The sequence below is a fragment of the Ricinus communis genome, chromosome 5, assembly GCF_019578655.1.
Source record: "Ricinus communis isolate WT05 ecotype wild-type chromosome 5, ASM1957865v1, whole genome shotgun sequence".
NCBI classification, from domain to species: Eukaryota; Viridiplantae; Streptophyta; class Magnoliopsida; order Malpighiales; family Euphorbiaceae; genus Ricinus; species Ricinus communis.
The window spans coordinates 4,470,834-4,489,632 of NC_063260.1; the positions used below are offsets into that span (position 1 = coordinate 4,470,834).

Consider the following 18,799-nt stretch of genomic DNA (forward strand, 5'->3'; position numbering starts at 1 on the left):
AAGTTGGGTTTTATAGGGATTTTCAAAAGCCAAATTTAACCAACAAAAAAAGAATAAAAAATCAAAAGCTACACCAAACTGAGCAAACAAAAGATACAACCACATATATACAATAATAGAATGACAACTAAATTGTCATTTGGAAAAGGAACACTAGCAGAATTGATTCACTAACTTGCATAGAAATAATATGGTACATAACTTTGAAAAAACCTGTCATTTTCAAGCGGATTATACAAGCTCACACCCGTGAACATTTCACTATGTACAAACACATCATGGTTAACAACAGCTAACAGTGCTGAGAAAGCACAAACCATTTACAGAGAAATCTGCAACAGATTCACTCCCCATATTGCTCGGACCCATCAGAATCCTCCCCTGATGTCACCTCTGAAGCTTCTTCCACCTCATCATCACATTCTTCTATTCTGACGACTCTGTTGGCAGTCAACTTATTCAGGGCTGCAGTCTTACTTGCTCTCTGCGATCGGCTGGCGACACTGGTCTGAACAACAGTGGTGGGTGAGGTTTCTTCATCATCAGAAGAAGTTTCGCCCTCCCTGCTAACTCGTCTTCTAGCGCGAGTTAGCTTAGATGATCGAGATAGGGCTGGTGTTTGAGGCATTGCAGCAGAGCTAGCAATATCCAATTTTAAGTCCAGTTCCAACCTCCCTAACAACATATACACGATCAGTGGAAAGGAGACAAAGGAAGCTAGCTAAATAGTTCTTACTATTTCACAACATAATTAAGAGAGCAAAATAGATTATGCATGAGCAGCTGAAAGTTAAGAAAATTCATTGATCAGACTAGGAAAATGAATTCGAGTTTGTAGAGGAACTTGATATCAGGCTCCCATTAAAATACCAAATATAACTACAAAGCAAGCAGTACGTAAAGATCACACTCAAGAGCAACTAATCCTTTCTCTTAGAGATTCATATTATATTTCAATTGGTTATATTTTCAGCTTCAATCTTGTAATTTACTTCTTGCTACCTATAAAATTAAATACCCAAAAGGTGCTAAAGATGTATTCTAGCTTTTGTCAGGAAAAGAGACTTTACCCAAAATAAGATTAATTTGATCTTGAAGTAGTTCCTCATCTGGTTGCCTATCTAATGACTTGAGATGTTCAGCCATTCGCTTCAACTCCTTCATAAGATCTTTATCTGCTATTACGGATTCAGCTACGCGATTCAAGAGCCGCCTCATTAATTTTACTGCTCCTTGTTCAGACGACCGAAAATGAAGCAAGACAACTATCCTACTTAGTGCAGAGATGTATGACCTCTCAGCAGGTGTCTTCTTGCCAGAAAAGCCTGCCACCTTAACAAAACACAAGAATAATAAACTTAAGATGTCTGGCACCTCAACACAGCTCAAGAGGTACATATAATTTCAAACGTGGTATGAGAAGCCAAATTCTCCATCAATTATATATCAACTGCTGAATAATTTCACTTTGAAATTAACCACATGCATAATGTAGTTTTTCAACTGCATCAGTTGTATACCTCCTAAAGATATATATATATCAAGTCTGAACACAAGAACTAAATAAAACTAAATTTAAAGATCTGGTATTAACAAATGAAAACTTCCAGTTATTTCAATTTAGTTTCCTTCCACAGAAAACCAGACTGACCCACAAATATCTCGTATATGAGGCTCTCATCTTCATGCTGGGTTTCATTTTCGATATCACACATTCGTGATTGAAAACAGTTTAAAAATTTATCAAAAGCAAATTTCGTGGTTTAGCCTCCCAAGTCCAAACCACTCACACCCGCAGGCAGCAAAGTTCAAATCATTCCAAGTTTGTCATCATAAAGTGCTAAGTTTCCAACAACTGAACAAAAAACAAATACCTAAATATCCACATAAGTTAGAAAGTCAGGACACAATGCAACTAGATTTGCCTGATATACCAACACTCTAGCAGTCTGCCTCATCGAGGGTTCTAATATTGAATATCTATACATGGCTAAGAAGATTATACTTGATGCCACAGCACATTCATCTATAAGACTATAAGTTGAGAGAAAGAAGTTTTATATATACTCAAGAACTCTCCTCTTGCTTGCCGGCAATCGCTCAAAGCAAAATATACTTTCAAGGGGGATATACCCATGTAAATGGCCACCAAAAGATATTCATGCATCAACACTAATAATTAGCTTCAGATCATGGAATAAGAAGTGAAATTCTAGAAGTAAAAACTAATGATTTGTAATCTTCACGACTCATTGTTATCTTGAGATAAAAGCTTCAGTTGCAAAAGGTCACCTCAGCAGCTATACGTATTGCAAGTCCCTCATCTCCACATTCAAATGAAGATTGCAGAGAGCTGTCTACTGTTTCTGGAAATTCCATACTACCATTTTCATCCTCAATTTCAGTTTTTCTCACAAACAACGGGGCCTGCATCATTTGCAGCATAAACCGTGAAGCTTGGACTGCCCGCTTACGCATATTAGATACCACAGAGCTAGAACCTCCAGCATTGCCATAAATGCCTGGCCACATGGAACGCATGACTGGAACAAACGCCTTGGACAAACATTTCTGCATTTGCCAGCATTGAAATATCAATGGAATTAAAATAAAAGGAAGCATATGATTTTATCCCCCATAAAATAACCAATATCAGATATCATCAAATGTTAAACACTTGCCTTATGATTAGCTGAGAGGCAAGGATAATGCTCGAAGAAGACAGATAAGCACTGCTTCAACCTGAGAAGTAAGCAAAAAAAACACAAGTTAAAGATTATCTCCAGAAGATAATAATAATTATCAAAAAGCAATGGTCACAGAAATTCCACCTTTCTAGGTCCTTTGTTTCATTGCTGAAATAAAGAATAATGAGCTTGACTAAGAGTAAAGGATGTAAAGGAGTTGGTATGCTTGCATAGTTCTCACTCAGAAGAAGAATCTTAGCAAACCCCTCACCAAGAATGCCTTGCACTGTCTCATTTTCATCGCCTTCTCCAGATTTGGTCCAATCACTTCTGTCAAGACCAGCATATAAGAGATCAAGTAATTCAACATCTAAGTTGTCATCAGGATCAGAAAAGTTCACAGGATTAAATGCCATCTTATTTTCCTGAACTTGAGATGCATGATCCAACCCCAGAGCCTTGTCAACTTCCTGGGGACCATGCCACATGCAAATATCAACTAATGCCTTAGAAGCCATTGTACTTATTGGAGCAGGACCCTTAGCAAAAGAAAGCCTAAGCTGCTTCACTAGTTCTTCACTTGGCTTCTTCTCTAACAAGCCAAAAAGACCAAGACACCTGATGGCAACCCTTTGCACATCCAAGTGAATGTGTTTTGCCTGCATCCATAGTTCAGAGTCTTCAGACCACTAACAATCTTAGAGAAAGAGCTTAAAGAAACAATACACGGACACTATCAATTGGACACATAAGGCCTGCTGTACATATTTTGATGAGCCCATAATGCCTAAGCTCAAAGACAATTCTAGGTTGCTGTACAAAGAAATAAAGGAACAAATTCTTTACTTTCTAAATTACCTATGTACATAAATACCAGAAAGCACATTGACAAACTTACATAAGACATAGCTTAATTTGACTGTTGAAAGAGCAATAATCAGACACTATGCATTGTAACCTCATTGATACATAAATGCAAGATAGGTCATACATTCATTCCCAAGTTCAATCATCACACAATACAATTCAATTCAACACAGCCTGTCAAGTCCGGTTCACAAAGAGCTTGAGAATCGCTAGCAAGAGAACGAAGGGAAAAAGAAAAGAACATGAAATGCAATATATGCATACCCCAGGAAGCAATAAAGATTGAAGCAGCTCAGCGGGTTCAATAGCTTTGCCTTGAAGCCAGTGCATTGCTTTTGCATTTTCCAAGAGAAGACCAGTAACAGCCAGGCAGTGCATCCACTGCATGAAGTCTGCTATTCTCTCCCTGCAAGGTCGAGCCAGCTCTTCTATAATCCCAAGAACAATTTCTTCAAATTCACCAGTGACAGCATGGACTTTCTTCGCCAAACTGGACACTGCATCTGCCCACTCTTTGTCACCGCCAATGTTTATTCCATCTCCTATTACAACCCGGTTTCCTTCGTCATCCACTTCATGGTCAAGTGGCTTGTGCAGTAGTTCCTGCACAAATAAACTTGCAACTTTCCTGCTTGTAGAATCAGAAAAATCAAGCATTGCACCAAGCAATAGTAGCTGACGCGATGCAAAGCGATAATTTGATCCTGAAAATATTAAGGTCAAATTAGAGTATGCAATGCAGCGGCATATAAAACTCATGTACGCAATAGGATGCCACTTACCTGCATCTATATGAGCTTTGACTAAATCTACATAATCAGAAACTGTTGCAGGGAGTATCCTTTCTAGAAGGTCATTGCTATCTGAAGCTGCAGCCGCATATACTGCAGCTTCAGTGCCCATTGTTGCAGCAGCATCAGAACCTTTTTCCTGTTCAGACACATAACATGTCTTAATCAGAGGGCATGATTTCATACTTATAGCTTCAGATGATAGTTTTAGTTCGACTATATCCCAAAATAGAATGCCAAAAGTATTTGGAATATTTTTTGGGGAATTGAAACTAAAACATCTTTAGCATAACTTGACTTCAGAAATGACTCATCAAAAAACTTCATAGAAAATCATCCTAAGGTAGTTAGATATACATATATGAAAACAGGTGTAACCTTGTACATTCATGAAGCAAAATATTCTCAAGACACCGATAAAAAGTGATCCAATGAGACACGAAATAAAAAGATTAGCATTCTGCAAGATAGCTTCAATCATGCCGCTCCTTTCCACCCTTCCTCAATATAAACACAAAACCAAATATCCAGTCGAAAAAAGTGAGAAACAAAGAAAAACTACCAACAGACTTACTTGTGCTTCAGTCTGCAAGTGCCTACACACTGTCTTCCAATAAATTGCAAACTCTGGCTCCATTAAATGGATACTTGCAGTGGAGTTTGCTGATTCTCCTAGCATAAATATGAGAAACCATTAGGATGCTGATTAACAACACAAGCCATGCAAAGACAAATCCTGGAGAAGAGAGAACTGCTTAAGCCTCTAGCGTGACACAAAGAACTGACATGAGGAGCCACGCGAGCAACCACACAGAAGAACATGTTTTCGGATGTTTACGAGTACAGTAACTAGTCCTTGAGACATAAATAGCGATTCAAATGGCTTTTAATCAAAATGATTCATTCTTCAGAACATTTGATAAAATGTGCAAAATAAATCAACAAAACTAAAAAAAAAATTCTACATTCATTGAAAAATTATAAACAAAGGGATCAATATATTGCACCCTGTAAGATTTGCCCCTTCGTGACTCATTTAACTCCACTATTCCCTTCCTCTCCAAGAACAAAAGCTTCTCAATAAACTAAGCCTCAGCATGCAGTTTGGTCTGGAAGCCGAAAATCGCCTCCAACATTCCATCATCCCCATTTGTAAAATTCCAATATAAAGAAATTCACCAATTAATCAAGATGATCATTTTCTCTTTTGGTCCTTGAGAAGCTATCAAAAACTTGAATTATGATAATAAGGATGCTGATGATCCAAACACCATAATTTTAGCAATGCTTGACTAAGCAAAAGATACATGTAGAATCAAAATGGAAGCTGGAAGCTGCAATCCTCTCACAGATGTGCACTATATTGTAAAAGGCAATAAAACCAGTGACAATGAGAGAATAAGAATGAACAAGAAATGCTTCCTTGGAACTATTTGAGCAAATGAAAAGCTCCACTAACCTTCATTTTCAGCATGGGCCAATGATACATACTGGTGGATACTTTGGCCATCACATAATTTTACTAATCCATCTTTTAAAAGAGCAGCCATCACAGATTCCCCAACTGACTCGTAGGTTTCAACGTCAAGGTACTTGAGAAGTTCTATAGGATCATCGTTGCAGCACTTAAAAAGCCACTCATCTCTCATTAATTTTAAACATTCTTTTGAAACAGCTATAGAACGATCCCCAAGGCCTCTGTGAAGTATTACTGTCCTTTGCTTTATACTATCAAAAAGAAGGGAAAACAAAATGGTAAAAACTAATATGTAATGAACAAGTAATTGCATAGCAATTAATGGACTAAAATTGAAGTTAGACCATTGCTTAAAATTTCTTAACAGCAAGAACAACTAAAACATTATCAAAAATGTACTGGGACTGGTTGAAAATTAAAGCATAAATCTAAAACTACATCTTTAAGTTCACCTGAGACTTTGAAGAGGGAACTTATCAGCTAGAACATAATATGCAGCCTTGCGGACAGACTCACTCACATCCATAGTGCAATTAATGATAGCAAGTGAGGTTGCATTTGATGGTGGCAAAGCTAAAACAATTGTCTTGCGAACCTCCTGGAAACATTTCAGAGTTAAGCTTCCAACTCATGAATTTCCTTAAAATTCTAAATCACTATGCTATACTGCATGACAAGTGTTACGAGAGATATAACAATTACTAATTTCATATTATTTAAATCAAAGCTTTGCCATAAGAAATTTTCATCCTTCCAGGAATATTATTTCTGTAATTTTCAGTAAACTTTAAAAGCATTCGGACAAAAATATTCACTATGCATTATTATACTTTAAAGTTCCAGTCTTTGAAAGCGATCACGGAATTATTTATGGACTAAATAAGTGACTACTATCCTAAACTTTCAAACTAGAAAGATGATAGAGATTTCTTTGGTCACATGCTCTTGTTTGAAATAAATCATATGCAAATTCAATTGAATTCTTACAAAATCATGTCAATTTTGGCACGATTGCATTTCAAATTAAATGCTAGGCGCTTTTCAAACATGATACCAAGTAAAAATCATAACAAGTTCAAGTTTCTTCTAAATTCTGGAATTAAATTTTTTTTTTTTAAAAAGGAAGGAAGGCGAGGAGTGACTCACCGCATTGCCCTCAAGAGGAAGCAGTTGAAGGAATAAATCAAGAATATCACTATTCTCACTATCATTAACAAACCGCGAAAGTGACCTGATTGCAAATGTACGGATAATCGGAACTTTATCTCCCACTCTTAACTTCATGCATTCTATCACTTCATCCCAGACATCGTCGCTCACTTCAGCATCATCCGGCAGCCTCATAATTATCTACACAGCCAAAGAAAAACACACACACAGAGACACACAATTATGGGTCCAACTAAACAGATACATTAAATAAAAAACGCAAACAAAGAGTTATTGATATTGTTAACCTCGGAGATGATCTGGCAAGCCCTAAACCTAGCGGTTTTACTAGCAGCAACAGCAGCAACAAGTAAGAACTTGAGAAACTCTTCGAGGAACGCGTTGTCGTTGCCAGTGGTGGCGAAGAGTGAAATGAAGCGTATTACGCGCTCAGCGGAAGGGACCCGGCGTTGGATGTGGAAAATAGGAGTTAGGGTTTTGAAAAAGGAATTTGAGAAGGACGATTGTGATTTTGATCGGACGGTCAAGAGTTCTTTCAGTTTCCGAATGTGCGTTGCGTTTGTGGTCTTGATTTCGTCTAGGATTTTAGCTATTTTCTCTTCTATTTCTCTCATCTCTGAAGCCACTTCACTTTGTGTTTCCTCTGGTTCTCTCTGTACACAGAAGAGATCTGTATGGCGTTCTCGCTTCCTTTTGATTTTCGTGTTTTTTTGAATTCGAGCGGGAGTTGTTTTACGAGTTTCTTTTAATGGGCTTATTATTGGGCCTGGCCTGATTTTTAAATAGCACCGTTTTCAGTCATAGCAAAGGCCCAAATAGAATTTATGCAAACACCACAACAATTACAGGAAGCAATACGATACAATTGTTTTTTTTTTTTTTTTTTTTTGTTTTTTTAAAAGCTGCTTGTTATAGAAAGTATATCTTTTTCTCTTAAAACTCGAATTTCAAAAAATATATAAAATAAATTAATTAATTAAAAGCGCATGGTAAAAATAATATCAAACCGACCCACATGTAACAGGTTTTGATAAAATTACAGAGAATGGGTGGATTAGTTAGAGAGCAAAAGAAAACAAATTAATGAACATGGAATATTCACTTAAACATAAGTACAATGAAAAAATTGATTCTTTGTATTCTTGTCTAATTATTAGGTAATGGAAAAGAAAGATTGTTCTTTTTGCTAATGCATTGGAACAAGGAGAAAGAAGGCCTGCTAAAAGGTAACATGGCTGCATCAGCTTCCAATGAACGTGGCTGGCACTTAAAAAAGCTCTTTTATATTCCTTATCTTTTGGAACTAGGATAATTAATTAGGATTTTGAAAATTTAATAAAGTTTGGGAATTAATTATTAATTTGCTCCAAAATAAAGACCCTTAGTCTTAGCACTACCATTAGATTAACATTTCTTTTTTGTAATTCTTTTAGTTGGAGTATCATCATCATCCATCATGTTACATCTTTATTGTTTGATTACAAATAAACTTCATAACTTGATTCTTTTGATTCACTTATTGGTTCTTTTACCTAAAATCATACTTTTAATAAATTAACTTATAGTTTATTATATTAACAATATGCATTACATTATTATAATACTATTAGTTTATAACTCACGTGACAAAAATAAAATATATTAATATTATATTAAAAAAAGAATAAATATGGCACATTAGTAGAATATGTGCCAAATCAACCTCATGCTACCAAAAAAATTAACTGTATTATGATAATACATTTAATTAATTTTATTATAATAAATCAAATTTATTAAATTATTTATGTACTTTAAAATAAAATAAAAAGTCAACCGATATGCATATATTTTTATATATTTTGTTTTACTTATATTTCGCAACATAATATTTCTTTTAGGGATAAAAGTTCATTGGCATATTCCCTAACGAAAAAGGAAAAAGAAAATCATTTATGTTTCATAATAAAAGTATAAATAATTCTTTACTTTTCATAATATCAGATACTATGGTAGAGAATTCAAATCTTAAATGTTTAGATTGTTTTTGGGTGACTTTGTATAAGGAATATATACAAATTGCACTCAATGCATCATTACACGAAATTTCCAAACATTCATTCCCTTTGTACTATATTGTCCTGCAAAATTCCCCCATCCATATGAAAGAATAAAAGAAGCAATTTGTTCATAGCAACCATTGGTTTAAAGTCTATGCACACTAAGAAAGCACCAAAGCTACAACCTTTTTTATCCAACAAGGCGATTGCTTCAAGAGGAAAACTCTCTTTATCATCCTGTATAGAACATTGGTTTTGGATTTTTAAAAAAGAAATAACACTTAAAAAATTAGAATATGTTCTTTGTGCTATTAAAAAAGAAAGAAAGAAGGAAACCCATTGTAACCATCATCATCCAATGTGGATGAGTAGATTTGAGAGAATCAAAGAGGGGTGCCAGATGCTACCAATTATGGGCCTAAAGAAAGACAAGTTGGACAGCAAATGGCCAAGCACCAACAAATGAGTTCTGCCTAAATTTCCTCTCTAAGTGCATCTATAACAATGTAACACAATGCCTAAGCAACATTCCTTGTCTACATCTAAATTGAAAAGTGTTTTTCTTTTCTTTTTCTTTTTTATTTATTTTTCCTTTTGCTTTGCCTGTTTCTTGATTTCTTTTAGGATTGGGAAACTGAAAAACTGGGGTCCATTTTGTTGTAGACATGGCAAGTTATGTGAAAAAAGAAAGGCATAAATTTAACTTTATCTATCCAATGATCCAAAATTAAGGGAAAGTCAGAAATTTAAAATTCAAGGGATAAAATAAAAAATCTTTATATTGAAAATGGAAGTGCAAATCATAGAGGAGCAATTGTAATTCTATAAAAAAAATATAATTGAACTTCTATTATAGACTTTAGTGATAATTATTAGGCATCATTAAAATATGAATAAAGTTCAATTTGGCTATCGAATTTTGTAGTCAAATTTAATTTGACTCTTTTAACTTTTATTGCCAATTTAACTCATGAACTTCTTGAATAGGTTCAATTTGACCCTTCTTAACTTTTACGACCAGTTTAATTTCTAAATTTTTCGAATAGGTTTAATTGAACTCTTTTTTAAAGCAAGTTTGTGGGCTATAACAAGAGCATGAAGAAACGGTTAAATTGAGACTGGCTGCAAAGTTTGAAGGCTAGATTGAACTCGAGCGACAAGTTGAAGGGTTAGTTGAACTTTATTTTTCTCTAAGTTAAAATTTTAAAAAATAAATATAATTTTTTAAATTATTATAAATCAATAAAATATTAAAACTAACTCAGCACTGTGTTGTTACTTTTCCACAAATCAATAAAGAATTACCAATATTATCATTATAAAATAAAAGTATATATAAAATTTTATAATCCAACACTATCATTGTCACTACTTTATTAGCCTCCATATAATGTTTACCAACTAATTCAAAATCTAAAATATATAAAAATATTTAATATATAATTTTAATTATATAATTAAATCAATTACAATTCAAAATATCTGTTAGGAACAAATTGTGTCCCATAAAAGTTGAGTGGCCAAATTAAATTCTATAGCGCGTACATTTTACGCTCTTAAATAAGGGCTACATTGAACCTGTTCAAAAAGTTTAGAGGTTAAATCGGTCCTAAAAATTAAAAAAAGCCAAATTTAACTTAATTGCAAATTTCAAAAACCAACTTATTCCTTAAAAAGGAGAGTAATTGCCCCATTAACTATGAAGTGGTTTTGCCACTGTGCCATTGTCCAAAAGAAGTAAGAAGAAATTTAGGTGTGAATGTTAGTTTATAAGTTTATGACCGGTCGAAATTTAAATCGACAATTTATGTTGTGGCGTGTTGAGACATGTACATAACACAAAAATTACTAATATTATGTACACAAAAATTACTAATATAATTCAAGAGCGTGTAAATAAAATGATTATTAGTATAACTCAAGAATATATACATAAAATGGTAAAAGCCTCTTCTAGTTTAGATAAAATCTTAAGTTCGGACTTTAGATATACAATAATATTAAAATTTTTGAAATAGTGTTTTGCCACCTATAAGAATCTTATCTAACACATTCTAGATTAACTCTAAATACATATACACCCAAAAAAACTATTAATATAAATATGAATCGCTTAATTAATCATATATCAAAATACAAATACATTTATTAATTATGTTATAATGGTCAATCTATATAATTTGCTTAAAAAATTAAATTTAAAAATATATTTTTTAACGAAAGTAATTATTTAAACTTTTAAAAAATATCCATTTAAATATAAAATGACTCAAATTTAAATTTTATTTTAAAATATAATTGAATTTTTATAAATGATAAAATTATTTATATAATATATATGTGAAGAGAGAAAATAAATATGTTCAAGTAAATGTGTTTATTCATGTCACTCGTGAATTATATATATCAAAATATTTAAACTTATTTTTTTCTGTAACCCGTTTATAATTTGAACATATTTATTCCAAATCTAATTTGGTTAAAATCTATTAAAATTTTTATTTTTTAAAAAAATATATAAAAAATAAAAATAATATAGTTGAAAAAATATTTTAGTGTCATAGAATATATTGACTTACTTCTATTTTGTTAGAATTTAGTTTAGCTATAATGTATAACTCTAAACTAATTTTTACTTTATTAAACACACGTAAAATTTAAATTTATAAATAAATTTTATGATTTTCAACCAAACATATATCGTAATAGTCAATTTTTTCAGCCAATAGCTTAATAAATAATTGAATATCTCTAACATAAAAAAAAAAAAAAGGAAAATTCGAATTAACAATCTGCAGTCTAAGTGAGAATAAAATGTAATAAATCAATACATCTTTATGATTAATAATTCAAATATTAGAAGAAAAAGGAAGGTTACATTGAAATAATATATGGAGTGAAGAGACATATTGTGTGATGTTGATGGGATGATACTTCCAATGAAGCTATGAGTTTGGAAAGGTCTTTTTGACCATTTGTGTGCCTTAGAAGTTCAGCAAATTAATAAAAGACATGACTTAGGTTAATCTTCCAACAATGTGAACAATAAAAAAGGCACACTTCAAGCAAGGGGCAGCTTAACAAAGAAAGGTCCTTTTCAATTTAATTACTACATCATAATTATATTCATTAGGCACTATATTAAGATTTTAATTATTCTCTATCGATTTGAGAATTGGACGATTTTCAGAAACCATATAATACAAACAAGGTGATGCTAGGATTAGACATAGCAAACTGTATATTTTATTAATTTTTTATTAAATAAATAAATATATATATATATATATATATATATATATATATTATTTACAAATCATTAAGTTCTAAATAATTTTTAACACGTGTCAATAATTTTAATATGCAGTAGAAAAATACAATTTTTATATTTATTGTATTGTTAACACCAATTTATACAAATATAATATATTATATAATAGTATTGAAAATAGAGTAAATTCTAAAATATTAAAAATGCCATTAGGAAAGAAATATAAAATATTAAATTTGATTTTAATATATATATTTAAATTATTCATAATTAAATTTTGTACATATACTTTTTATTTAAATAAAGAAGTATAGTTCTAATTTTTAGGATTTTACTTAAATAATAATAAAAAAGCAATATTAGGCATGGGAGAGAAGACCCTCAAATTTCATCTATTATTTTTCCATTTCAATATTCGGGCAATATTGGTATATATCCATTTTTATTTATTTTATATAATTTAATGTTAAAAATATGTTTTTATATGTATTCTCATCAATTATTTAAATATATTTTACATATATATAAAATATTATTTTTTTTAAATGGGTTGATTTTTGAATTATTTTTTGTCACTGATAATGATGCTAGTTTTTACGCTATATTTGATTGAGAGAGTGGAAATTATAGTAATACTGAAATCTAATAAATTGTACTATAAATATGAGGAAAACGTACGTTATTTTTAATATTCAAATCCCTCCAATTTTCTGTGTCTAAAACTATTGTATTAGTCTTGTGTGCAAGAGAATGCTGGGGATGTGATGCCAGGACTAGACGTGGCTTATTGATCTCTGTTGAAGTTCAATTAATTCAATAATTAATTGGGGGTTCACATGCTGATTATTTAAAAGGATACAAATATTTATTTATTCGAAAACAGAATCTGTTTTATTTTTAGAATACATGTATAAAGTATGTTGTTGTTTTATCATTTTATAACTTTTAGTATATACAATTTTCTTTAGACAAAAAAAGATATGCGATCATAAATGATGATAAGAAATATATTTTACTGTTTAAAAGTTTTGATTTGTAAGAATTTAGTTATTTTTACGCCAGTCATCTATTATGATATTATTATCATATTTCTCGTGTTTTATAATATGAATTTAGTGTTTAACAACTCAAAATGTCTTTTTTTGACCATTAAAATCGATATCATAAGATTAATGACTTATCCAATCGTGATTTAACAATCAAATATTGAAATTATGAGTTGTTAAAGTCTAAATTCACTTTATCAAACACGGATAATATGATAATGATGGTCGATCGGCGTAAAAGTGGCCGAGTTTTTGTAAATCGAGACTGTTTAATAGTTATAAAATAATGAAACCATTAAGTACTTTTATGTATTTATTTATTTATTTATTTAATATTTTTTAGATAGACATCATATTTTTATCACTTTCTTTATATAGTTTTATTTAACTTGAATTATAACTAAAATGCTATTTTATAGGTAATACAACATCTAATAATACATTATAAAAATTTATAAATATAAATAAAGTTTTATTTAAAAAATCATATTTTAAATTTGATTAAAATAAAAGATATTTATTTAATAATTGATCATAGTCATAAAAGATGTTAAATTTTATTTTACCAAAGATTTATTTATTTAATAATGTTTACAATTTAAGAAAACGAGGCAAGTGTAGTGTCTATATGAAGAACCAAAAAGAAACATATAATATGTTAATCTCTCAAATATAAAAGTGCAAAATTAGATGAAATTTATTTTATTTTCCATATTATATATAAATGAAAGTCAAATTTGAGGAGTGGCCTTTTATAAGGTTGCCGGATTGGCCTTTCAAGAATGTCTAATGGTGTTGTCCTGACCTTTGTGGCTTCTGAGCAATTGTGTTGTTTTTATGAAGAAGGACAACGACCGTCCATTGAGAATCAATTAGACCGACACCTACTAGCAATGTTACTCTATTTTTTACTCTTTTTTTTTTTTTAATTCAAAATCATTGTAATAACAAATATTTTATTTAAATAAGATTGAATATTTATATATGGTTTTGAACCCTAAAATATATGAAAGGTTAGGCATTCCATTGCTAAGAATTTAAGGAGTGAAGTGAAAGGTCATTGACCACACAACACCAATGGCTTCATTGCTATATTGAATGGAGGGTAGGTGTTTGACTTGAATCTTTTCCCTTAACCGTTAGCATTTTATTTATTTACTTATTTATTTATGAAGGAATATGCTTCCCATGTCATGTAAAATAGTTCACTTTCTATTTTCATATCATTAATTTTTATCATTATTATCTGAAATGTTTCTTATTAAGCTTGCTATATAAAAGCTACAAATTTAAAGTATGAATAATTATGTTAATTGATGAAAAATATTTTTAATAATTATTTATTAAAACAAATTTAGTTTGTTGAGTAATCAGTTCGTATCTCATGCGAGTACTATAATTATTAAAGCTAATTATAACCTTTTATGTTTTTTTAGAAAAAGTATGAATATTTTATTAATGAAATTAATAAGTATATATTGATATAAAAGATAAAAATATACATCAACATCAAGAAATACAAGTAAATAAACTTATTCATAACAATCATTAATCGTATTGACGGAGCAATAAATTGTAATTCTGCAAGAAGATTGTATCGCTCGGTGGCACTAAGTCATATATCGACTTTATATATATCTTTTGATAAGTTTGATTGTTTGAGTGTTGGATTTGATTTTTCTTTTCTTTTCATTTGCATAAAAAAAGAATTCAAAATCGCTGTAATCGATAACCATAAAACTCTTACGAAATGAAAACTCAAAACTCTCATAATAGAAAACAATAAAATTTTATAAAAAATACTAATATTTATTTATTCAAACTAATTAATAATAAAAAAAAAAGAAAAAAGAGATCCCACCGATCGAAAAACAAATGGTAATAGGTCAAAATATGAAATTTTAATAAAGGACAAAAAAAGAGAAAAGAAAGAGACGCGGCTAGAATTTTTTTTTTCACGGATGCTTTCATGTTAATGCTATGTATAATTTATGTTCACATCTTATAAATACATTTATTTATATTGATACAACGTTTATTTATTTAGTTTGACTCATCAGAGGTGTGGCATATTATAAATTATGGGCTATTTTTTGAAAATTTCTTTTATATAAATGTTATATAATTTTCATAGATAAAAGACATTTAAATTTTTCTTCATGATTTATTTAAAATATCAATTAAGTCTAATCCAATTGAATAATTTTATATTTTATATTTTTAAATATAATAAAATTTCAAATATTGTTCGTCTCCAAAGTGATTTTATTTTGTATTAGATATGGAGACTTTTAAATTTTTTTACTTTTATAAATTAGAGATGAGAAATTCAAGCTGAAAACTAAATCAAGATATATACTTATATAGTTAGATTTAATCTATAAATATTTACTTTAAGTTGAAATATAAAACTGAAAATTAAATCGAGATATATACTCACGGAGGTAGATTTAATCTATAAATATTTATTTAAGTTGAGATATAAATAAGTATAAATAAAATACTAAACGAGTTGTTTGAGGTTTTATATGTACGAGGTGACTAAATGACGTGAAAAAGTTTAGACTATTTGTAATATACATAGTTGTTACATATGTGTTTGCATCACCCACTTAGAATAATGTAAAATAAATAAAGATTGAATTGGTAAGCGTAAAAGAAGAGAAAAATGGATATCTCCTTCTCTTTTGTATTATTAAAATAAAATTATTATATTAAAACATACTGTTTTTTAAAGATAAAAAATTTATTTTTTGATAAAATTTTATTTTTACGGTAAATTTTTTTATAATTTATGATTTATTAAATCTCAATAAATAATAAAAAATTATTTATTTGATACATAAAATAAATTATAAAACGAAACTTGATTAAAAAAAAAAGTTATAAAACGAAACGACAGTAAGAACTGTAGGAATCTTGCATGTGATCAGAAAATACGACGTCATGATTAGAATAATAAAAAAAGAAATTTTCCAGTGGTTGTCAAATTTGGCATTTGTTTAGAAGAGGGGGAATCTGCTGTCGTAACTGCCTCCGTGCATGTGCCTCATATTGGTCGCAAGTTGCAGCTGCAGTCTTTTATAGCCTCTGGCTTTTCCAAAAAGTCAACAATTCCATCATTCCTTTTATCCTATGCATAAAAGGTCATTTATTTATTTATTTATTTTTCTCATAAATTATAAACAAAATAGAAAACCAATATTATTTATTATAAATAAAAAAGGACACTCAAATATAAGATTTAAAATCTACTCGTATCGCTTGAGTAAAGCATGGAGGTGCACTACAAAAATGAATTAGTCATAAAAAATTTTAAATTTTAAGCATGCAGTTGTATTAAAATTTATAAGAGAATATCCATCCGTAAAAGTCTCATCCGATACGCTATAAATTGACTCTAAATATATGTATATATAAAAAAAAATGAACAGTGATATTAAAATCAGAAAAAAGATATACTTTCATTCGTTTTTATAATGAGTGCATATTTACCCCTCAACTATTTATTTTAGGCAATTAAACATGAAATTGTAACAACTGCTATTTAAACCTCTCTTATTAACTGAGATTTAAGAGCAGCAAATACAGGTTTATAACCGTTCACCTGGCAATAGAAGCGGTCCATTTTCTACCTACTAAACAAATCTCTGCCAATAAAAGTGAGTCATCAATTACCTACCAAAGATTTTTTTTTTTTTAATTTTTTCTCAACAAACTAATAAGCACCTTTTTAATCAACTAATTAAATAAGAAAAATTACGGTCGCCTTTCTAAAACATATGTTTTTAACTGTTCTAATTTTAGTAATCAAATCTCGATTGGTTTAGTTTGTTAGATTTGCAGATAATGCAAACTTTATACATGAATGAAGATCAATCAATTGAGCAAAAATTAAAAAACAGCAGCAGGAGAAACTCAATGAGAGATTGAATTTCTAAATTCTTAACATCATATCAGAATTATTATTTTTAAAAAAATAAATCATCATATAATCAGGTATTAAATGAATAAACAATTTATCAAAAAACAATTATAGAATTTTGGTACGACTGGTGAGATAAGGGTAGAAAATCTTCCTTTATTTGATAATTATTTGATTTTGGGACATAATTGTTGGTATTGATTAGGCAGCGATGGTGGTGGTAGTAGAGCCATAGTGGTGATGTTGGATTATAAATTGCAGACAATTTATGGCCGTTGAAAATGAGAGATGGGGCCACGATTTTCTCTTTTTTTTTTTTTTTTGTCTTTTTTATTTATTTATGTGCAAAGTTAGGTTTTGGTTTCAATTGATTTCTTCTTTCACTAGTTTTATAGAGATCACCCACTCTGGATTTGATCTTTGGCGAATCGTGAGCAAAACTGTACAGGACTGGACAAATTTATTTAGGAAATATTCAGTGCTGGTTATGGTTATTTGATTAAATAAAAAAAAGAAAAAATTTATGAACTTCTTTATCTACATAAAGTTGTATTTAATATGATTATTCTTATAGCTTTAATTATAAATAATAATACAAGTTGAATTTATAAATAAAATCTAGTAATAATTTAAATACATAATATTTTTAAAAAATAATAATAGGTTAAATATTCTTAGATGCTTTTCTTAAAAGATTTTAATGTTTTAATATTATTACTGTAATAATATATAAATAATTTGGAATATTTATTAATTATCTTCAAATATTATGTAATTAATATCAAAAATGTATAATTTTACTATTTTATAGAATTAAAAATTATTATCTAATAAAACAATTAACGTATTAGTTAACATAATATAAAAAATATAATTTAAAATTTTATTTTTTAGAATTAAAATTATTACCTAATTAAAAAATTAATTTATTAATCACTATTATATTAAAATATAACTTCATAGAAAATATTACAAAGTCACAAATAAATTTAAATTTGATATATTAAAAATAAATACTGATATTAAAATAAAAGTTTTTAAAATAATGAAACATATAAAAAAATATTATGTTTCAATAAATATATAATTTATTCTATTAATATTTAGAAAAGATACAAAGATTTAAATAGTAATTTCTGTCCAATTTTGTATTTAATTGATCAAAAAGATAGTTGGAAGTAAATATGCATCTCGCTATAAATATGAGGGGGCAAAAGTTGAATCTTCTCCCTTAAAATCTATCCCTCGGTCACAATTATACTTTCCATTCATCGCATAGTTGTGAGGTTTAGTGTGCCACCGCTGTAGTTTTATTTTTTATTTTTTCTCTAAAAATGTCTTAGCAGTTGTTTCTATTTCAAATTAGAAATATTCTCTTAAATGATTTCAAGAACATGCTTCTGAATTCTCATATTAATCTGTTATATTTAAAATTAATTTTGGAGTACTCTCATGTCAATTGTACAAATTTATATATAAAAAAATATATTTATTTTGCCAACTATTTATGCTAAGAAATATTGCAA

General features: G+C 29.5%; 1 protein-coding gene across 2 annotated transcripts; it reads right to left on the reverse strand.

The window, feature by feature from the left end:
- Positions 1-106: 106 nt before the first annotated feature.
- Positions 107-8,011, reverse strand: LOC8261823 (condensin complex subunit 3). 2 transcript variants are annotated; one of them, XM_048374980.1, is made up of 12 exons: positions 7,280-8,011; positions 6,969-7,172; positions 6,275-6,420; positions 5,805-6,073; positions 4,920-5,008; positions 4,337-4,484; positions 3,819-4,258; positions 2,832-3,346; positions 2,682-2,742; positions 2,293-2,571; positions 1,071-1,332; positions 107-675 (listed from the first exon to the last, which is right to left on the reverse strand). In XM_048374980.1, exons 1-12 carry the CDS (start codon positions 7,604-7,606, stop codon positions 344-346), a joined length of 3,072 nt encoding a protein of 1,023 aa, XP_048230937.1. In that variant the 5' UTR covers positions 7,607-8,011; the 3' UTR covers positions 107-343. The 2 variants fall into 2 exon arrangements, with proteins under 2 accessions (XP_048230937.1, XP_015583910.2); XM_015728424.3 differs by having other exon boundaries at positions 4,920-5,017; positions 7,280-8,007.
- Between the last annotated feature and the right edge of the window lie 10,788 nt (positions 8,012-18,799).

Excerpts from the sequence above, each read along its gene's own strand:
- LOC8261823 (XM_015728424.3), bottom strand. The coding sequence starts at position 7,606 with ATGAGAGAAATAGAAGAGAAAATAGCTAAAATCCTAGACGAAATCAAG. Across the intron at positions 7,173-7,279 it reads CTTGCCAGATCATCTCCGAG|ATAATTATGAGGCTGCCGGA; the intron begins GTTAACAATATC and ends TTGGCTGTGTAG. Across the intron at positions 1,333-2,292 it reads CAATACGTATAGCTGCTGAG|GTGGCAGGCTTTTCTGGCAA; the intron begins GTGACCTTTTGC and ends TGTTTTGTTAAG.